Source organism: Bombus pascuorum, chromosome 12 (genome assembly GCF_905332965.1).
Source record: "Bombus pascuorum chromosome 12, iyBomPasc1.1, whole genome shotgun sequence".
Classification (NCBI taxonomy): domain Eukaryota; kingdom Metazoa; phylum Arthropoda; class Insecta; order Hymenoptera; family Apidae; genus Bombus; species Bombus pascuorum.
This window is the reverse complement of record NC_083499.1, coordinates 5,360,339-5,383,904: the sequence shown is the minus strand read 5'-3', so window position 1 is coordinate 5,383,904 and position 23,566 is coordinate 5,360,339. Positions and strand designations below refer to the sequence as shown.

Genomic DNA, 23,566 nt, shown 5'->3' with positions numbered 1-23,566 from the left:
GACAGTTCATTAAAAAATGATTATATGAAAAAGATAGAAACAATAATCGAATAATTTTTATCAACTCATTATACTTCTATGAAATTATAAAGATATTTAATATTTATTGTGTATTATTGTTTCATTAAATATAAACGGAAATTTACACACGTAGTAAGCAGGAATCAGCTGTCCTAAATTCAATGATGGTGTTCAATGCCCTCAATACACTGAGAAAATATGTTTCGTGAGGTTAAGTGTCGAGGTAGTAATATCAAATAATATTAACATTCTGTGAAAGTATACAATATTCATATTTTTATTAAAAATGGAGAAGTATTCTGATAGAAAAGGTTGTGAAAGATCAAAAAAGGACGATACGAATCGATATAAATATAAAGATAGAATTTCTCGTAAGGACAGTGACAGTGACTATGATAGCCATTCTAAAAGATCAAAGTCGAGACATAAACACTCTAAAAGCTGTAGTCAAAAATATAAAAAATATAGATACAGAGATTTTTCAGATTCACGCGAATCTCGTAAAAAGTCCTCTAAACATAAAAGCAGAAGAAGGTTAGTAAATACTTTCAAATGATTACTTTTGAGGTTATGGATTAAAAATTTATTATTTTCTAATTTTCTTTCATTTTAGATCATCATCTTCTTCATCTTCATCAAGTCCAAGTGATTCTAGCGATTCATCCTCGTCTAATTCTTCATCAGATTCTACAAAGCTTTTAGAAAAGCTTCAGAAACAGCGCCAAAAACAAATCGAAGACAAGAAACGTCAAAAGGAATTGATGAAAGCTACAGAAACACCCGAGGAAAAAAGATTACGGCGTTTAAAAAAGAAGGAAGCTAAAGAACGTAAAAGAAAAGAAAGAATGGGCTGGGATAATGATTATTTACATTATACAAATACAGATAATCCCTTTGGTGATGGAAATTTACTTTCCACATTCGTATGGTCTAAAAAACTTGAAAAAGAAGGTTTACTTGGTGTAAGTAGAGAAGAATTAGAAATTAGGAATAGGCATAAACAAGAAGAAAATAAAAGAGAATTAGAAAAAGTTAAGAAAAGAAGACAAGAGAGAGAACTAGAAAGACAACAAAGAGAAGAAGAGATGACAATGCTCCAAAGAGGAAAAGAAGCTGCTCAATTGGAACAATGGGCAAGACAGGAAGATCAGTTTCATTTAGAACAGGCAAGATTAAGATCACGTATAAGAATACAAGATGGTCGTGCAAAACCAATTGATCTTCTTGCCAAATACATCAGTGCAGAGGAAGAAGTTGATGCTGTAGAAATGCATGAACCTTACACTTACTTACGTGGATTACATGTGAAGGATTTAGAAGATCTCATTGAAGATATTAAAGTTTATAAAGAATTAGAACGTGGAAAAAATTTAGATTATTGGAATGACATTACAGTAATTGTTGAAGATGAACTGCATAAATTGAGAAAATTAGAGAGATCAGAGTATGAAGTTGGTAGGTACACTTTTTTTGCTTGTACAAGTGAAATTTTGTTTTTATAGTTTTTACAAATTTACTGTATTTTTCCAGCTGTGGGTAGAAGAGAAGGAATACATGAATCAGTTGCTAAAGATGTGACTGCTATTTTTAAAGGAAAAACAGCAGCACAATTAGAAGCTTTGCAACTACAGATTGAAGCAAAAATTACAGGAAAGCCCGAAGGCGTTGATATAGGATATTGGGAAAGTCTTTTGTCTCAACTTAAAGGTAAGCATTAAAAATTACCTATGTATACTTTGAATCATATTATTTAACTCGCATGATTGTATCAGTCATTTATACTCCTCAGCGCATATGGCAAGAGCACGATTAAGAGATCGACATCAAGAAAATTTACGCAAAAAATTGGAAGTTTTAATTGCCGAACAAGGTGTAGCTAGAACGGAAAATGAAATCGAGAGTTCGCAACCAGTTGATGAGCAGCCAGAGAAACAAGAAGAACAAGCCGCTAATACAGTCACAGAAAAAAGTGAAGAAAGTCAATCAGAGTATGTAGTCTTTCTGTCATATGTACTCATATGAAAAATTCCAAATATACAAATGTTTTTTATATATTTGCAGTGATGATCAAGAGAATAATAATGCAGCTGATGATCTTTTGTCAGAATCTTTCTGTGAATATGAATCAGGAGGTTACTCTCCAAAATATATACCTTATTCTCAACTTGAACCAGGAACATTAGTAACTTTAGAAGAGGACGATAATCAGCGATTGGAATATGCCAGAAATCAAGTACTCAGTACAGGTCGAAAAATCCAGAATGTTATGACTGCGGAAGAACAAGCAATGCATAGAGAAGCACGTAAAAATATGAATTCTGATGAAGCACAATTTAGTGTTGAGTCATCTTTAGAAGCACAGATCTATCTTTGGTCTGATAAGTATAGACCCAGAAAACCAAGATATTTCAATCGAGTTCATACTGGTTTTGAATGGAATAAATATAATCAGACCCATTATGATATGGATAATCCACCACCGAAAATCGTTCAAGGCTACAAATTTAATATATTTTATCCGGATTTAATAGATAAAAACACGACTCCTGAATATTTCTTGGTAAGATATATCGTTCAAATTAATTTTATTTTATTGCTAATGATTTGAATATTTAATTAACAAAAGTGTTATCATTTTCAGACACCTTGTGCAGATAATAAGGACTTTGCTATTTTGCGATTTCATGCAGGCCCACCTTACGAAGATATTGCATTCAAAATTGTTAATAGAGAATGGGAATATTCATATAAACGTGGATTTAGGTGTCAATTCCACAATAATATTTTTCAATTGTGGTTTCATTTCAAGCGATATAGGTACAGACGATAATATATTAATATTTTATATTTATATAATATGTACTACTGTCGTAAATAAAAATTACTTACTTTCTATAAAATTCTATCAATTACATACCCACATTTCTCATGATGTATGAAGATGAATAAAATTGCACAACTTTCTGTGCAAGAGCAGTTACTTTCTCGATATGTGAAATATACCCGCACGTTTTTAAATAAAACGTTGTTACAAAATTGAAAGTATTATCTAAATAGCGTTTCACTTTATCGTATAACATAGTTTAATAATCAATCCAGTAATATTAAAATTATATTCAAAGTACATACAAACTAAGTGTCAATATAAAAACTAATTATAAAGAACATTAAAACGATTGACATATTAATAAGAAAATAAGTACTCGTCTATTTTTGAAATGATTCTTTATATACACCCATGTTTAAAATATCAATGTAGTAACAAACTTTCATCTGACGACGTGAACATACACAAACGAACAACGGCATAGTTGTTTAATAGTAGTTGTTAGATCGATTTTTGTAGCCACCTGTATTCTCACACAGTCGACCACAAAGCGAAAGGTAAAAGCTATATGTAACCAATGGCAAGGTAAACCGAAGCTCAGTACACCGGCTGTTTCGCTGACAAAGGGCTACGCGTTTAAAATCGCATTTCTAAAAGTCGCGCACGATTCAAATCAATACAATGAAGTTTCTTGATTGAGTAAAACAAGATAAAATCCGCTTCGATGATCTTCACGGACCGGTCAATATAAAAATACATTTTTGTCGATCGTCTAAAAAAATGTTTATGTTTTATTTGTACTCATTGCACAATGTTTGAAAAGGAAGACATGTGTATTTATGGTTTATTTTAGAAATTCTTAATTTTCTCCTGTGCAAAGTCTCCCAGTTATAATAATTAGTACGTTCATGTGTATGTTTACTGCTTCTGGTTTTGTAGATCATTCTGAAAACGTGGAACTATCAACGTTGTAACTATACAACCTAGAACATTGACTAAGATCGTTTGTGTTTAAAATATCGCGATCGAATTGATATTTATATACATAAATATATAAATATATCATTGGAACCATAATTAAATTTCCTTATGGGGATCGAAAAGAATTACAGAATCATTAAACAGTGACAACATGAATATTTTATTGAAAGTTAAATTAAGTGAACTAATAGTGAGAAAGGACGATTTAATAGCCGAAGAAAAATTAGTTTGCAATCTCCATAACCATAAACGTCAGAGAGTCAGAAATTCTTACCAATAATCGATTGAAAGAATGATGAAAATTCAAGTGTGTCTTATTATGATCGATTATACTTTTTATTTACTTTAAAACACGATAAATTTATATAAAGATCTATTATGAAATTCTAAATACCGGTTTACTTCTAAAATATAAAAACGTTTTTTTACATCAGTGCTATCGAAATAGTACAAAATATTTCCAATAGATCGTGACGTTGTTTATAAATTCAAAGTGATAATTCACTCCAATATCACGGCGTCGACCGCAAAAATCATGAAATGGAAAAAAAGCCCGACGGAGTTCTTATCCGAAAAAACTTTTCTAGTAATTAAGGATGACTTGGATATGCTGGATAGTAAGTAAAGTTTATTACATTTTTATTAAAAAGAAGCCAAATAAATGACATTGTATTTGTACTCTAATACTGCACCTTACATATTAAATTGGATTAGGAAATGGTAATGAAATTAGATAAGAAAATTAATCAATTAATTAACATCGAGAAACTGCATATGCTGTAGTAGTTAATGATTTGTTTTATATATAGACTTTCTTTTATGCAAATTGAGCCATAAAACTGCAAAAAACCAGAATAAACGTAGGCGGTAATTTCTTCCAAATAATTAGCATTAGAAGTACAGGGTTCTAATTCTGGCTATGGAAATGTATTTTTTTTTAAGCGGAATTAACCTTGAACCTTTACGTTGTATTTTATACCAATATTACGTATCATACTACATTACAGTTTCGACCAATCCATAGCTAGAGATTATTTTTTATACATAAGAAGAAATCAACATCCATTGATTTTTACCACTAACGTGAGTTCTTTGGTCATTTAAATTAATTGTGTAGAGACTCCTATCTATCCAAAGATCTAAGATGGAAAAAATTATTTAGAGCAACTATCTAGAGAATCCTTTCTATTCAAAAATATAAGAGTATTTAAAAATATAAGAAAATGATTTAGAAAAAGGAAAGCAGCGAGGAAAATTAAAGATACCGGATACAAGCACCTGGCCACCGAAGATGAAACGCGGTGCTTCCTTACATAATGAACCGGAAAGACCGAAGACCGCGAATCTCGAAAAACCAACTGTGCTGGACCCCGATCTGGTCGATAAACTGGACATGTCTCTTCTCAGCAAAGAGTTACTCGTTGATTCGATGATGCGGTTTCGTCTCTCAAAAGCAATTAGTGGGGGAACATCGTCATTCCCTTCGTCGTCAAGGTACCGACAAAACGTCACCGGTGTCGAGCGACGACGACAACAATATAGCGCAGCATCGAACGGTGAGGTGTCGTGGTGCAGCGGACCCTTCTCCATACGCCACAAACGACGTAGCTTTGAACAAATTCTCGACTCGAGGTTCAGTCACATCGACGTGTCGGTTGTATCATCTAGGATGCAGAAACAAGCGCGCATAAGTGGGCAGGATGTGGCGTCTACAAAGAAGAGCTTGGATAACACGAAACTGGATGACAACAACAATAGGTTCGTGAAAATTTAGGAAATTCGTTAAGAAAATTTAAAGACAGGAATGTATAGAAATGGTAAAAATTGTTTGTGAGAAAAATATAAAAAAAAAAAAACAGAATAAATTCCAAGTTGGAAATAAAAAATAAAGTTATGTATCTACAATTAGAAACGGAACAGCCAACCACAAGGTATCTTCCTTGTCTACGTTGAAGAAGAAGAGCTCAAGACCCACCATACAGAACGATCTGGAAGTGTTCACAGCCTCTTCAACAAAGAGCGCTCCGGAACCTTGCAAGAGCTGTGGAAAGCCGGACCAACCAGAGCGGTTTCACAGTCATCCGAAGGGTAGTCAGCCCAAAGCGAAGGATAGTTGTACGATCTCCAAATCAAGGACCACGATACCCAAAACTGTTCAGAAGCCCATTGCCTTGAATTTTCGTAGCGATAAGGGCAAGAACAAAGTGGAGGAAATGGTTGTTCAGGATTTCAAATCAGGCAATCTTCAAGTACGATCTAATGGATCGAGTAGACCTTCGTCAGCGCCAATTAAGAAGGGGCCAAGGACCATTACTTGTTACATATGTGGCCGTGAATTTGGTACCGCCAGCTTTCCTATTCACGAGCCTAGATGTATGCAGGTTGGTAGCATCGTGAATACGCAACTGTAATTATTATTTTACTTCGTGCCTTTAAATTTCATAAAGCTTCAGAACAATATTTTTTTTATCACGTTTAAAATGCAAGTAGTTTCTATGCTAATATTTTTCCTATTACACGTTCACGCTACTTCATATAGCCTTATCAATACGTCAGATTTCGTTTTACTGAATTAAAATTTAATTTATTCCAGTGTTAGAAAGAAATTGCGTGCGTATCTTACGTTTATCAATAGACAAAATGTTTACCGTAACCCGGTATGTATTTGCGAAAGGAGCATCTAATTTCACATTGAACTTGAACTCTATATATTATTCATACTCGCGATTGTGTGAGATACAATGCATGAATATCATTGGATATCTCTGAAGACACGTAATACATCAAGGCTCTTTGCAAGATCGATATGTATATACATACGCGATCATATCTATTTAGTGGATATGAGAAACATTTATACGTACACATGAACTGACACTTATTCGCTATAGTTGAACATTGGCACGAGGCGATGTAATTTACATGTGTGTCGCGGTTTTAGTGTATATACATTCGGTTCGATAAATTCGTATACTACCTCGACTGGGTCTAAATTTGTCTATAGACTATTCATGAAAGAACATTACCTGTGTTGCAGATCGTGTGTAGATCGATCGTGTGTTCGTTACGTTGCCTTACTATGAATCGCTTTGAAATTCATATCCACTTCCGATTTGATATTTATTGCGTCTTATGAAGGAGTCTTTGTAAATTAAAACTAGATACTTGAAACGCTAGAGCTTTTGGTATAACGTTCGTATGAACTTCTGAAAATGAATTAGAGTATGTAAAGAAAATTATAGCCACTGATATAAGCATTAATTTTCGTGAAGGCATTACTTGTTTTTAGAGGTTCATGAAATAAATTTCTATTTAAGGAAGTAATTACCACTTAGCATAATTATCATTTAGCATGATCACTATTCATCAGTGATATATAAAGCTATAACTTTAAGCTTAATCGAATAATTGATAAATATTGATGGTGGCAGAAGTGGGAACGAGAAAATAATTCTTTGCCCGTGAACCAAAGGCGCCCAACACCTCAGAGGCCCGACATCGCCATCAATCATTCAGAATGGAATGCAGTAGCATGGGAAGAAAGTCAGGTATTCTGTGATTTAAATATTTCCTTAAGCATGTGAGTTTTCCATTCGGCAAATGTCCTTAAACCAGATTTTTGTCGAACCGATAAAATTCAAGTAAATTTTATTTGGTTTGATTAATCATCGAGAGGAGTTCAGGCAGAGTTGCCTGAATCGTTGAACGTTTCCGTATTTGTCTTTATAGAGTAACATACTTCGATTAGTTGAATGAGTCATTCCACTATGTTTGTCACGGCTGACGACTGTCTCTCCCAAACGGTGATGTAACATTATTACATGACTTTCTGCAATCTAATCGTAATGTAATTAAATACAAGAAGTCATGAATTGTCAAAAATGCATAGTATCGAAATGGTTGTTTATTTACATACTTAATTCATTTACGTATACTTTGGATTTATTTATACTTTATATTCATTCATTTATTTTATGTTTATTTATTCATTTTTCTTCCCTTGTAAGAATTAATATTAATAGATGCAAAATTGCAAATACCATGTTAATTTAAAGTATGCAAATGTTTTTATGGACAAACACGCTTGCTACTGATTAAATCGATTATAGTAAACGTAATAACGGAATGGCTCGTTAAGGCTTACCCTTGCACATTTCTTATGCATACGTAGAAACAGAAATATCAGTGTATTCAGCGGAATCCGTGTGTAAAGTCTCTGGTTCTACACAGGGAGCATGTCACGCACTGTAATATCCCAGTCCTATCGTGTTCAAGGTGCTGCCCTAGATTTATCACGGGCTTGGTTGTTTAAGAGCAACGGCATGTTTGATCTAAAAACTAAGAACCGCATTGCGACTCGTTAAGTTCAAAATTTCGTTAAGAAGAACTTTTCCTCTCTGAAAGTTCTCGTGTTGACTGACGTGTTAATCATAGAAAACACTGGAATGGAAGCACGGGACAAGATAATGATGATAAATTGTATTTCAGGCACAATTGGTTCCCTGCTCGAAATGTGGAAGAACATTTCTACCAGAACGGCTGACAGTCCATCAGAAAAGCTGTAAAGCTTCTATAAAGGTGAAAATGCTTATCCAGTCTTAACTCTTTAATAGGATGTTTGTTACATATCCTTTAACCTGTAGAATACCGAGCCAGAGAAAGCAGAAAGCTTCCTTAGTGAAAAGTCTCCCGGTACGTCACGAGTAGGACCTCCTATGCTTACTTGTCAATCATGTGGCAGAAACTTCGGCACGAAGAGTATAAAAATACACGAGCCTCAATGCATCAAGCGAATGCAGATAGAAAAGGAAAAGCAATCTTCTCAGTCTCGAAAGAAAGATTCGATCCGGCAACAGAAGTCAGAAATGATGAACGTGCAAGAAAATCTAAGCAGTCCAACGGGGGTGAGTCGTGTCGGAAGGCATGCTTATATTATTCAATTTGCATAAGCGTTCCCACGCGATCATCCACGAGTGGTGTTCTATTGTACGAGTTAAATTTTATGTACAAATTTTTAATATCGATTGTTATGAATAAAAATTGTGTCTTTTTACGCATAAGTGTTATTAAATCGGCGAAGATAATCAACGAAATAGTTATTTGGAGAAAATTGATTTTAGGATAATGTGCAGAAGAAGATGGTCACATGCTACATATGTGGTAGAGATTTCGGATCTACCAGCATAGCCATTCACGAGCCACAATGCTTGAAAAAATGGCACGTGGAGAACCAAAAATTACCGCCAGGTCAAAGAAGAAAAGAGCCAGAGAGACCTGAAATTATTTACGCTCGTGAGTCAAATATCTTATCATATTTGCATGTCTTTATAGTTACGTTCGTTTTTTAAATGCAGCAACTTCAGTTGGCGGGAAAAATGCACTTTGGTTTAATTGATGTCAAGAGTTGAACAACCCCCGTAATCGATTCACCTGAATGCTTTTATTCGGAGCACAGGTGCATGGATCTTTTTTCACTTTTAATTCGTATCGAATCAGTAATCTTTATAGTAGCCTTTAATAGTCAGTGATAATTGTGCGTGGGAATTAAATATCAGTTGCATGACCCGCGCCTTACCAATGAACTTAAGGTCAGTGTAACTATATCGATTAGAGGGAGACACGATTAGAGTCAGGAAGTCACAAAGTCGAGCTTTATCAAATACTGTAAATGCTCCTTGTGCCATTGGTTTATTACGCAAAGTGAAGGGTTGATTTGCAATTGATGATTATTATGTAAAATTGATAAAAATAATATTCTTTTCCATTACATACGCGAATAATGAATGTAATAATTTATTATTTTTAATTTACGATAGTAATTTGTATCCAGGTAACTTAGAAACGGGAGATATAACAGTTGACTTGGATGCAATGGCTGAGGCCAGTTGGAAATCTCACTTAAGTCAGTTGGTCCCGTGTAAACAATGTGGAAGGACTTTCAATCCTGACCGTGTAAGCGTCCATGAGCGAAGCTGTAAGGTCTCGTACTCCTACCATAAGCAACCAGCAGGAACCAACAACAATCACAAGCAATGATCTTCTTAGAATAAATGATTATACAATACCTACAATAGAAAATAAGATTATTTATTGTAAAATAATTATATAAAATGTAGTTAGGAAGAGTTTCAATAAGTCAGATTAGTTTAACAGCACTTTAGAATCTTGCTATTTATGTCCTTTTTATTACGCAATCTAATAAAAAATTAAACACTGAATTCGGGAAATAGATAAAAACACAAAATTTAAAAATCTAAACACGCAAAATTTAAAGAAGAATTGTGTAAAAAAGAGGCCGTGAAATAACTTTCGAAAATCCTAAGAAATGATGTCAAGTTTCAAGAACTAGTTCAAAATAGTGTCATCTTCTATAAGGTTATATTCTCCTGATTCAAAATTTAGATTTTGACGAAAAAATTTTTCGAGAATCTGAAGATTTCAACTTTGAGCAATTCCTGATGTATAACATCATTCCCAAGAATCGGCAAAATTATGCCATCTCCTGTTCTATCCTATTCTCCTAATACGAAATCACAAAATCGGTCGAAAAATTTTTCCAGTAATCGAAAATGTCAGTTTTAGAACAGTCTTGCAATATGAAGTTATTTTCAAGAATCAATGAAATTGTATCATCTCCTATGCTATCATGTTCTCCTCGTATAAAATCGCCATTTTGGCCGACAAATTGCTCGTTCGAACGCCAAATTTTTAGCTCTCGGATTTTGTCAGAAAATGACGTCATTTCCAGGAATTGGTTGCAAATATATTTTATGTTATTTTATTCTTTTAGTACTTACCAATACTTATCAATTTTCTTGAACTGTTTCGTTATTTTTTGTAATTTATTCCTTAAAGGAATCGAAATTGGAAAAAATTTAAGGATTGTGAATGTCGGATGGATTTGGAATAATTAAACGCTTTATTCATTTGCAAAATAAAATTTTTTATTCAATTCAATATGAAAGTTTACAACAATTGTATAATTTTTAACGGATTCATAATTTTCTGTATAACAATTTGTGTAATTGTCAGAGGTGTGCACATATTTTACACCACGTCGTAAATACATTTATTACCATTTCTGAGACCATTTTATACGTGTCAGATTATGTTTATTGTTCTATATGTATTCTATAATTGATAAATATAGAAATGTATATTTCTTTTATTAACCATTCAATATCCATTTTTTATCAATCTAACCTAATTTAATTTAATGTTTTTAATCAGAATTATAAATAAACGAGCACTTCCTTTCATCCTATACTTTTTACTTCAAATTTCAAAAATTTTTTATAGATTAGAAATACTCTGTATATATCTTCATTCCAGATATTAGGTCATTTACGATCATTTTACAACACATTTACGGCATTTACTATTTACGACACAAACTACATTTAACATATTTCTGATAATTATGTAATTTTATAATAATCTAAACAACTCTTCTTATACGAAAATGACGATCAAATACTTATAAATGCTCGTTCTACGACATGGCGCAGCGTTTTGCCGCTCGTTTTCGAATCAACATTAAGCGCATACTTTCGTTCAACTCTGTAAGGCCCGATAGGTACAAATTACAGTCCTGTGCATAATCGTGATCCCGCGTATATCAGTATATGACCGCAATCCCGTATATACAACCGAACGTACAAACGCACATTTCCTCTCTCACTGTGCATACATCATGGATATAGTAATATATCCCTATGTTCACACATATGTATCGTGGTTTCTTCCGTCAAACGTATTTGGGGGGGGGGGGGGGGATGTGCGTATAGTTCGGCCATCTGACCGTTAGAGGCGGTAATTCATAGAGCATACTTTTGGCTGCAATTCTCCTATACTCATCAGCGATCTTCCTACTTACTTATCTCTGATAGTATTCAGGTAACAGTAGCTTGAAAATACGTTCTAAGGCCGTGATTTTAGATGCACATATAACAATACATGAGATTAATAAAATTTCCGACATCGATATTTAATTGAAAAAGATTATCACATCAATTTCATTTGTATGGCATTTCTAAGTATATGGTATTATATTTATTTATAATAACATAAATTTTGAAAATAATGTATATTGGAAAAAATACACGAATTAGAGAATAAGGGGAGAAGAAGGAAAAACCTGGAAAAGGAGAGAAGAGAAGCGCTCCTAAAAGATAAGAAGTGCGCAGACGTGGTTCTCGTGCTGGAATCGCTCGTGTCCCGTCAAATAGAGGGAGTGAAACAGCACCTGCTGCCATTCTGGCATTACGTCAATGGTAGACATTTCATTTGCTGGTTTGGGAGGAGTTACCGTGACCGCCATTGTTACAGCTCGTTCGTATCGAAGAACGTGATCTGTGAATCTTTACCGTCACATCGTCGAAACGAATCGTGTCCATTTTTTAGATTTCCTTAACGACGATACACGATATTAGTGAGCGTGTTCTGAACGTAGCATGTCCACAATGAATCCAGAATAGTAAGTAAACTTCTTTTTGCGCAGACATAAGTATATCTAAGATATGTTCATTTCGTGAAATATATAATCAATTATTTATAACTGTAACAACGAACGAGGCTAAAAAGACAAACTTAATGCTATTAATATTTTATACAGCCACGTTAATACGAAAAAGTTTTGTTTAACGTTTACTATCTGACAGATTCACCCCCCCCCCTTCTTTGTCTCTCTACCCATGTTCACAAGCCATATTTTAGAAATTCATTCTCTGTTGTTTTTCTTATTTTCAATTTTTGTATAAATTCCTTTCTTGATCTGTGTTAACTATTTTTGATAAATTCAAACTTTAAATCTGGAAAACTTACATGCGAATACATGAAAAAATTTTTAAAAGTGATTTGAGAAAATTGATCTTGTGGAATGTTATAAAAAGTATGAGGCAAAGTTCGTTGTTACTTGTATTGTGTTTGAATGTTTTGTTAAATTACATGTGTGAAAATAATACAAATAACAATAAAATAAAGTACATATATAACAAAAAGACTTTTGATATTTTATATCTAAGATTTTAAAAAAAGATTGCTGTTTTTGCAATATATTTACAAATTAAATTTTTTTTCCAGATTTCTAATTGTTGTTCATGTTTTATGTTTATGATCAAATATATAATAATTATTGTGTAATACAATGTAATTTTACTTCCTGATTATAATCATCTTTTACATATGTTATTTATTGTTTAGAAATAGTTATGTTTATATCAATTGAGTTTAATTATTATAGATATTAATTGTTAAACAAAATATATCATTGTATACAAAAAATGCTTAACAATATTTACCTGTTTTTATGACCTTGTATTGATTGGTTTTTTATTTTAGAATTAAACAAAACATCTTTAAATATTAACAAAAATAAATGTCATCATAAATTAACTGAAATTAATTATAAATTGGAATTAATTATGTACATTGCTTATTTAATATAATTTAATCTTATTTATCGTAAATATCTTTTTGCAGTGATTACTTATTTAAGTTACTTTTAATTGGAGATTCTGGAGTTGGAAAATCATGTCTTCTACTCCGTTTTGCTGATGACACATACACAGAAAGTTATATCAGTACTATTGGTGTAGATTTCAAAATACGAACAATTGATCTAGATGGAAAAACAATAAAATTACAAATCTGGGATACAGCAGGTCAAGAACGATTTAGAACAATTACAAGTTCTTATTATAGGGGTGCACATGGTATTATCGTTGTTTATGACTGTACGGATCAAGAAACATTTAATAATGTTAAACAATGGCTGGAAGAGATTGATCGTTATGCATGTGATAATGTGAATAAGCTGCTGGTCGGCAATAAATGTGATCTTCACACTAAAAAAGTTGTTGATTACACAACAGCAAAAGTAAGAAAGCTATGATAACATTGACGTTTTAATTGCATATTAATTTCTTGTATAATTTTGTAAATAGGAATATGCAGACCAACTTGGTATACCATTCTTAGAAACTTCTGCAAAAAATGCAATGAATGTAGAACAAGCTTTTATGACAATGGCTGCAGAAATAAAACTTAGAGTGGGTCCTCCATCAAGTGGAAACAGTGATCCTGCAAATAAGGTGAAAATAGAACATGGACGTCCAATTGAATCCTCTAAATCTGGGTGCTGCTGAGAAATGTAATTTTACATCCTTGTAACCAAAGTAAGTTTTTTTATGTTTGCTAATAAGGACTACTAATTGTATAACTATAACTGAAAATTATAATATAAAAAATTCTTTGTATATTAATGTTAAATCTTTTAATTGCAGAAGGACATCTTATGGTAGCAGTTTCATACTGCATTAAAAAACATTACCAAGAGAAACAAGAAAGATTGTGGAAGTTTCAGTTTATATTAATAAAAATAAGGTGTGAAACATGATTATGGACCACCAACTCTGTTAGCAGAGTTGAATAAAACAAGTTTTGTTCTATCTTTTTTTCAAGAAAGGAGAACATAATTATTAACTTGCTAATTATCTAGTGCAAAAAACTGACCATAGGAAAATTTGTCGGAATAGCATTGAGGATCATTGATTCTATGCAATGATGCGTTTAACGGCAATTCGAATTTATAAAGTAAATTACATAATACTATGTATCGTGGTTATAAAAATAAGCGTTCTTATTTTTTAGCGCAATTGTAACATGTATAATTGAATGTTTTTTGTCTTAGAAGGAAATCATTCTTCTTGCTCTTTGTACTACCCAAACATTTTTCCACATTTTATTCCAAACTCTTGAGATAAACAAGAATTAGAGTAATAACATACTGAAACACGCCGTCATCGCTGCCTCCCTCTTTTTTCAGTGCTCATTAGTGTAATTTAATAACAATATATTAATAAATATTTCAACACTAATACAAAAAATGGTAAATAGTATACCTATACGTACAAGAATAATTAAATATGTTATATATGTTCCAGTTGGTAACTTCTATAAAGTTACATCAATTTTTTAAATATGTGCTACTTATAAAATTTATAAAACTATTCGCCTATTATGAATACATCACGTCGTTTGTAAAATATAGTGTTGGCAAATTCAATATGTTTTGTCTTATATGTAAACGGTAAGATTATATTCATAAAGCTGTGTATTCCATACGAGTTTGTAAGATGAAAATTTTGGCAAAATACTATTTTCCTTCTATATTGGTTGCTTATTGTTCAAGACATCTAGTTAACGTTTTTTATATTACATATTTATTATTTCAATTATTTTCGCTTTCCTATGATGAGAACATATGAAAAACATTTAATAAGTCAGGTTATTTTAATAAAATTTTATTCTATGCAATAATAATATCAAAAAAAAACTTCATATACCATATATTATTATAATTTTTATTGAAAAGGATAAAAAGAAAGAAAAAAAGGAGAAAAGTCATATTTTGTACAAAACTCATATTACGATCACAAATGATCTTGCTTTTGTATTGTTATTAAAAAAGGTTTATGAAAACAAAATAAGAATATTTCGAAACTGTGTGGGATTTCTTTCATTATAATAATATTTGTTTATTACAAGAATTAGTAAGAAGGTATGAAGTTCTTCATAAGAAGGACGTATATAACAAGTAAATGTATGACTATAGAAAATAAAAATGTGTAAGTTGAAAACTAATTATTTCTTATTTCACACACCCATATACCTTATATAGTATTAATTTGTAATATTGTGTGGACTATGTATATGATATGAAATAGTATTCGATGTATTTAAAGATATTTAATTTGGTACATACCGGTACGTTCTTTAGTATAGTTAATGTAAGATAGAGTTAGACAAGAACGATACATATTCAGGTTATTCAACGATTGCAGAATAAAATATTTTTTGTAGTACTTATAGATTTTAATAAATGATTAACAACAATCTTCTATTAAAATTTATATATTTTATATCATTTTTTATCAACAAAATCAATATTTATATTTAATAATAAAATTATAACCTTACTTTCATACAAGTGTCATTTACACTTCGTCAAAATGATGCAACAATATATGAAAGAGTTAGAACAGGTAAATTATATATTAAAATAATAAATTTGAATTATCCTTGGTTTACAAAACATTAATAATAATAATATCCTTTTAATAAAATTTTTTCAGGATCCATTTGATCCTGAAGAATTCGTTGAAAGACTTGCTTGGAGAACAGTTAATGATACAACAAAAGATGATGGAAAAACATTTTTTGATCCTACAATAGTACATGAAACTTTCTTGCAAGCAATTAAAGACTTACAAATTTTACAGGAACGTCAACAAAAAAAATGTGACAAACTTGAAACAGCATTGAAAGATGAAGAAGCAAGGCATATACTAGAAATACTTGAGTTACAAGAAAGAAATAAACATTCTATTGATCTTTTTCATCAATTAGATGAAAGAATAAATCTTGTAGCTACTAAGGTTTTACATTTAGGAGATCAGTTGGAAAGTGTCAATACTCCAAGAGCTAGAGCTGTTGAGGCTCAAAAATTAATGAGGCATTTTTCAGATTTTTTAAGCCCTGGACCTTTGACAGATCCAATTTTTACAGATAAGTCTTCGGTATATGTGCACCTGTTTTATCTATCTAATGTGTGATTGTGTTGTACATGGAACAAGAATTAAAACTCTTTATTCTATAATAGCTAGATGAAGCAGCAGATGTAATACAAAAACTCCATCTTATATCACAAGAATTACCATCAGAAAAATTTGAACATGCCAAAAAAAAAATTGCAGTTAAGTATGATGAGATTGAAAGAAATCTTATAGAAGAATTTGTTAGAGCACATAATAGAGAAGATGCCGTTCGTATGAGAGAACTAGCATCAGTTCTAGCTCATTTTAAAGGATATTCTCAATGTATTGATGCATTTATAGAGCAAAGCCAAATGGGCTCATTTGGTGGAAAAGATGTTTTTCAAGATGTAATACCTATGTGTACAAAATATCATAAATTAATGCAACAAGTATTTACAAATCCTGAACAGGTGATGGCAAAATTTGTATTAAATATTTATCATTTAAGACTTCAGAAATATGCAGTTGCTAAGTTAGCAGATAAAACTGACCCTGATAAGTACCTTAGAAATTTATATGATTTATATACAAGAACTGTGAAATTGTCTACAGAATTGAAAATGTTTAATATGGGTACTGATGATACATATCTTGCCAAGCTCACTAGAAATATATTTCAAAAATATCTAGATGCTTATATTATGTAAGTTCACATAAAGAGTAGTTAATACATTTGTAATAGTCGAATGTTAATCAGCGCAATATTTTTAGCATGGAAACAAAAGTATTGAGGGAAAAATCAGCAGCACTTCTTATTGAATATTATGAATCTAAAAATCATCAAAAGAAACAATTACAAAGTGGTGGATTTCAGGAGTTAAGAAGAGACTTACAAGCAGTTTTAGGTGCAAGGACTAATATAAATATAGCACAAATAGAAAATTATGGGGGAGAGACCTTTTTATCAGAGGAACTTGCAATTGCTTTGTTACAAAGAAGTAAACTGGCATTTCAAAGATGTCAGTTATTATCAAAACCTGACGATATACCAATAAATACACTTCAGATTTTGGAGATACTATTACAGTATTTAATAAGTGAACATGTTGATTATGCATTGGAATTGGGTTTACAAAGTGTACCAATTCCTGAAAGTAGAACTCAACCTGAGATTCATTTTTTTAATGTTGTGCGTCAATGTAACGCAATTGTACGCTTATTAGAGGAACAATTTAATGATAGTGTAATACCTCTTGTAGTGTAAGATTTACTTTATTTATTTTACATATAATTTTATTTTGGAAATATATATAAAATATAATCTTTTTAGGTCTACATCTAAGCACGGAGATTGCATGTTAAAGAAAAAAGCTGTGTTAGATCAAATAGATATGAAACTAGAGACAGGATTAGATAGAAGTATAAATGCTATTATTGGTTGGGTAAAAGTGTACCTACAAAGCGAACAACGAAAGACTGATTTTAAACTTGAAACTGATGTGGATACCTTAAGCACTCCAGCTTGTTTAACAGTTGTACAATATGTTACTGGAATGATTCGACATATTCGAAGTACTTTAGATGGGAAAAATTTAAATACTGTTCTAACTGAACTTGGAGTACGATTTCATAAAGTTATTTACGATCATTTACAACAATTTCAATTTAATTCTGCTGGTGCTATGTGTGCAATATGCGATATGAACGAATATCGTAAATGTGTCAAGGAACTTGAAATTGATCTTGTTACTAATTTATTTGATACCTTACATGCTTTATGCAATTTATTATTAGTTAAACCGGAAAATTTGAAACAAGTTTGTACAGGAGATCAATTGGTATGTATGGTACTTTTAATTATAAATTTTTCCAGATTAATTGCAAAATTAAAACATTTCTTTTATTATTACAGGCAACATTAGACCGTAATGTTCTAGTGAATTTTATACAATTAAGAACTGATTATAAAACACAGAAATTAGCAAATTATTTAAAGGGTTTAGCCACATAATAAATTCATATCATCTGTAAATAGTCAACATTTTTGAAGTTCGTTATATACAGTATTTAGGATGAATAATACAACCAAAATAATATTATTGTATAAACTAAATTTTAATAAGTGAAGATATTGCTTTCATTGTAATAATAATGCTATACTATCTGCCCAGTTGTACAAAATTTTGTCATTATATAGTTAAACTATATAAAAGCAATGACTTCCTCACCTTTTAAGCTTTGATTATATATTAGAAGATAAATAATTTCTTTCCTTTCCTAGTTTTATAATAAATGCTAAGTATGTATATATTTGTAGCAAATATTTATTTTATTAGTTTGTGAGATTGTCATAAACAATTGCAGTTTCTGTTATGAGAATCTTTCTTATTTTAGAGGAAAATAGTATGTATAGACAAACTTTGTCAAACTTTTCTATTTATATATTATTTTCATTTGGTTGTTTTTAATACAAACTTATGTTAGACAATTATTTGTTTAAAATTTTGTGATATATTTTTCGACGTATTACATACCACTTTAATTAAAGCACATTTTCATATATTGTACTAAATTTCGTAGTTGATCTCTATAATGTTATAGGAGAATACTATTCTTAAATGTATTTATGTATACATAATTTTGTTTTAGTTTTCAATTTTAATGAATATTTTTATTAAATCAAATATTTTATAATTAATAAGTATTAAGATTTGGGGAAAAAAAACTATCAAAATATAACATTTTAATGACCTAATTTCTGTAAAGAGAATTTAGAAAGTAGGACTTATAATATTGAAATTATACATTAAAGCAAATAAAAAAAAATATTTGTCTTGTTTATTTACATGCGTATTTTAAATATATTGCATCGTTTTTGAGGTTGTGTCATGAATTAAAATCTTATCTTTATAAAATGGATTATTAATTTTGCAAGTGTAGAATACATGTTTATTTCCAAATTTATTAAATATTTAGTCCATTTACTAATGATCAACATTGTGGTAATTAGTAATTTAGAAAAATGTTGGAAGTACATACAAAATATAAAATTTCCTTATATTGTACATAGGATTAGTGATATAATATGAAGTAATATTTAATTGTAAAATTTTCATGCGTAATTAATTTAACTGGATATTGAACTTAACCATCACTAGAGATTTGTAATGTTCCATCAAAACATTACAAAAATCTTAAATGTTATATAAATTGTTATACTAACAATATTAGTAACACAAATGTTATATATAAAAATTAAAATAATATTAGTGTTTTGTTTTTAATGAATGCAATATGGATATTGCTAATATTAAGCATAATTGTAGATAGGTGTTGATAAAATGAATAGTACTAACAATAAGCTTCCATTTACTATCAAATTAACAAAATATAATATTATAAATCTTCCACTTGTCATACATAATATAAGCGAGCATTTCCAAATTATTTTATTATTTGGAATATAGTTACACGTATGTTCTACAGGCCATGAATTTGGAAAGAAGTTATGTTTTAAGAATACGGTACAAATATGTGGTAAATAAAAAGTATGTTGTTTTAAACAAATTCATTAACTTATACAATATTAAATCAATAATGATTTAATAGCCAAAATTGAGTTATACATAAAACAGACAGAAAATTTACAATATGGAATATAAAATGGTCACAGAGAAAAATTAAATTATGAATTATAGTATTCATATTTCTAATACACACATGAAATAATGTCTTGTAAATGTACACTATTTGTGATTAAGTAATATATCAACCCTATTGTTCTTAGTTGTAAGTCATCATATTGCAAACTCTTACTAGATTAACAAAGAATCTAGACATTTTGTTAAATCTTAAGCAGGAAGCCTCTAACTTTCTTACAATTAAAAATTAAAAACATTTAAATAATTCACACCATTCATTGTACCGTACTATTAAATTTCATTAAATCATCTAATATAATTCAATGATAACTAAAGTCTTGGTGTCTATTTGATTATAGTGTTATGAACCATAAAAATAAAAAGAAGATGAATAGTCTGATAGGTATCAGCGCATACGATAAGTATTAGTTTCATGTACTTGGCACAATTCTCCTTTGAAGTCCAATTCAATGCTGAAATCCAAATCTCTGTAGTTCCTTGCATTGGGCTTCATTGAAAATACACCATATATTTCTTCTCCTTTTTTAACTGTCATATATTCATCAAAGTAGAATACAGTTTGTTTCCAATGAGTATACTGTACTTCCGGTGCTGTACTAAAGCCAATACGTTTGTGGCACTTGGTGAATTCGATGTTGAAGAATGTAACTAATGCTTGAACATAGTCGTTTCTGCGAACTTGTAAAGTAAATGGCGATGAAAATTCCAAATCAGCCTTAGTTACTGTGTATAAATCAACTTCTTTAATGAGGCATGCATTTGTAACAACTTGTTTTGGGTCCACAACATCCACTAGAGGTTCACTAATTGCTACTTTTCTTATACTACTCATGTCAAATCCATATACATCATCCCACCAGTTTATTTTCTCATCTTTATATTGTCTATCTTCAATGCCACAAATAAATAGAGTTGCTTTGTCAGGAAATAACATTCCATCTTCACGAAGCCATTTATCTCTAGCAAAAAGCACTGTGTCTAACATTGATTCATAAAATAAACAATAACCCATCCATTCAGAAATAATTATGTCAACTTTTTCAATGCCATCAGGTAGTGAAACTTCTTCGACTTTTCCTTTAAGTATTGTTATGACATTTGACAGCTGATTTGCCTCTACAATCTTTTCTGCATATTCAACAATATTAGAACACTCAATACCAATAACTCTGGCTGCTCCAGCTTTAGCAGCAAACATTGAAAGTATACCAGTTCCACAACCAATATCAAGAACGGTTTTTCCTTTGAAAAGGTGTTTATTATGATACATAGAATTACGGTAAGTCACTGTACGCACTTCATCCTTTAGCATTTCTTCATGAATTCCATAATGTGCATATGAGTCAAAATAATAATCTCGAGATGTCATATCATCCACAGAAATGGATTCCCTACAGGATGATGGTGTAGCATCTTTGTTTGATGCAGTGTTATTTTCTGTAACTTCCATAGATTCCATTTTTAATACCTGTAATAATACAAAAAGTCAAAACTAATAAAAATAATAAAAAATGATGCATATATGCATTAATATAAAAATAAACAAATATCTCATAATTGAGATTAATATATTAATATTACCAAAATTAGATGAAAATGCATTATTATTAAAACAATTTACTTTTATAATATTAAATCGTTATTTAGAGATAAAAAAATATTATTTTTTGTTAAAGTATGGCTTTTGATGAAAAATATTAAAACTGATTGATTTATATATATAAGAAAAGAACCTACAATTATCTACTAACACGTGATATGAGCTCATTATCTCAAATTAATATATATAAATTTCTTTTTCACTTAAATATAGTAAAAAAAATTATAATTAAACATTAATTACAATGTCGTTCATCAGTAACAGGGAACGCAAGATTTCGAAACGATGAAATCGTCAAATATTCTTGTTTCGGCCGACACCGAGGAAACGTACACACGTGCCCGCCAAAATGAATGGCGTCTGTTTAAGATCGAATGATCAGACGAGATTCTTTACACGCACACATATTTCTATACCATCGTGTGATTAGTACATATATGCCATACGCAATTGAATATAGTCAAATTTCCTTCAAATAATATTCATAAATAACCTCGAAATGATCAAAAATTATTTTTAAAGATATGTTTAGAGAACGTATGAAATGAAGATTGGACTAGTCAATTTGTCTTTAAGATACTTAGCAGTAGTGAAAAACTATTATGACAAACGACATTCAAACATATTCTTCTTTTAAAAATTTATTAAATATCGTATGTTGTTCGTATGAATGTTAATATATTAACAGAATAGTTATGGCGTTTTTGTCTTCAATTTTATGTAAATATTCAACTTAGCACTTACTGAATTTTCTGCTGTGCACATGCCACTCTGGTTGATTTCTACCGGCACTTCATTACTCGACGCCATTTTGTTCCGCGTCACAGCAGACGACTACAGGCAGGAACGTAGTACGAAGGCACATGGCAAATTCTAAATATGGTTCTGTCAACAAATATTTATATAATGATTAGTAAATATAATTACCAATTTCCTCGTTAAATTCGTTTTTTATAATTTACAATTGCGTTTAATTAAAACTTACGTATCAGTTTAATTAATATTCTAGTTAGATTTGGTTGTCATTACTTGCAAATATAATTAAAAGTAAGGCTATAACAATATTAATATTATTATATATGGTATTAAATTTATCTTATTTACATACAAATTTTCTTAGAAACTTTTGCCTGCTATTATAATTTATACTACTATTAATAATACTACAGAATTTTTTAAATAACAATAACAGATATATACAGTAATCAATTTTATATTTAATATGGTTATACATATTATTGTTAAAGATTAAAATTAATACTTTTTATTAATACGAGCAATATATTACATTATATTCTAATTTAAAAATAATTTAAACATTTGAAAGATGTGCGTTATAACAAGATTTGGTTACAAATCTGAAGTTATAATATTCTTTGTGCAATATCATAGAAACTATTTAAACTATGGTTTCTTATATGTTTCTCATGTACTAGAATCCTTCCAATCTCTTTAGAACACAGAAATTATATAATCCTTCGCACAATGCATCATACGATTATTTTACAAAAAATATAGATCTTAATGCAATGTTTTCTCCTATAAACAAATATATCTGTATTTTTTTACAATCCACAGGATACGCACACATGAAATTTATTGAGGAAACTACACCAAATGTTTGTCGTTTGTACGAAACGTATTAAGATCACTTCTCGCTGAAATATTCTAACAGAAACGACCATCCAAAATTGTGATGCTGTGGACAACATTGATACATCCCTGTCGTATGCGCAGTGCGGACTTTCTACTATTTCAATTTTTCTTTGAAATAGATATTCATTTATTTCGAAACGTTATTGAAAAATTGTAACTTATTTAGGTAATCCTATATTTATCGAGATCACGAGTAATTTCACTGCAGGAGCGTAACTTTAATTTTGTATCTTTACTCAGTTGTTTTCAGAAAGTGCAAAGACATCATCCAATAGGAGTCGAG

General features: G+C 30.5%; 4 protein-coding genes across 5 annotated transcripts; 3 read left to right on the top strand and 1 right to left on the bottom strand.

The window, feature by feature from the left end:
• The first annotated feature begins 54 nt into the window (after positions 1–54).
• LOC132912559 (splicing factor Cactin) lies at positions 55–9,984 on the top strand. The gene is made up of 12 exons (XM_060970057.1): positions 55–555; positions 635–1,476; positions 1,552–1,728; positions 1,811–2,009; positions 2,083–2,581; positions 5,121–5,587; positions 5,739–6,210; positions 7,261–7,377; positions 8,318–8,407; positions 8,473–8,733; positions 8,950–9,121; positions 9,660–9,984. Exons 1-12 carry the CDS (start codon positions 308–310, stop codon positions 9,863–9,865), a joined length of 3,750 nt encoding a protein of 1,249 aa, XP_060826040.1. The 5' UTR covers positions 55–307; the 3' UTR covers positions 9,866–9,984.
• A 1,923-nt stretch (positions 9,985–11,907) lies between these two features.
• Positions 11,908–15,468, top strand: LOC132912554 (ras-related protein Rab-1A). Its single transcript, XM_060970052.1, has 4 exons — positions 11,908–12,305; positions 13,310–13,706; positions 13,774–14,004; positions 14,113–15,468. The coding sequence occupies exons 1-3, from the start codon at positions 12,283–12,285 to the stop codon at positions 13,972–13,974; spliced, it is 621 nt and encodes a 206-aa protein (XP_060826035.1). The 5' UTR covers positions 11,908–12,282; the 3' UTR covers positions 13,975–14,004; positions 14,113–15,468.
• A 136-nt stretch (positions 15,469–15,604) lies between these two features.
• On the top strand, positions 15,605–18,671 carry LOC132912550 (exocyst complex component 5). The gene is made up of 6 exons (XM_060970045.1): positions 15,605–15,873; positions 15,964–16,407; positions 16,491–17,068; positions 17,137–17,625; positions 17,696–18,203; positions 18,278–18,671. The coding sequence occupies exons 1-6, from the start codon at positions 15,841–15,843 to the stop codon at positions 18,374–18,376; spliced, it is 2,151 nt and encodes a 716-aa protein (XP_060826028.1). The 5' UTR covers positions 15,605–15,840; the 3' UTR covers positions 18,377–18,671.
• A 1,046-nt stretch (positions 18,672–19,717) lies between these two features.
• Positions 19,718–23,363, bottom strand: LOC132912553 (protein arginine N-methyltransferase 1). 2 transcript variants are annotated; one of them, XM_060970049.1, is made up of 3 exons: positions 23,215–23,363; positions 22,372–22,512; positions 19,718–21,495 (listed from the first exon to the last, which is right to left on the bottom strand). In XM_060970049.1, exons 2-3 carry the CDS (start codon positions 22,435–22,437, stop codon positions 20,413–20,415), a joined length of 1,149 nt encoding a protein of 382 aa, XP_060826032.1. In that variant the 5' UTR covers positions 22,438–22,512; positions 23,215–23,363; the 3' UTR covers positions 19,718–20,412. The 2 variants fall into 2 exon arrangements, with proteins under 2 accessions (XP_060826032.1, XP_060826033.1); XM_060970050.1 differs by lacking the exons at positions 22,372–22,512; positions 23,215–23,363 and adding an exon at positions 21,871–22,001.
• Between the last annotated feature and the right edge of the window lie 203 nt (positions 23,364–23,566).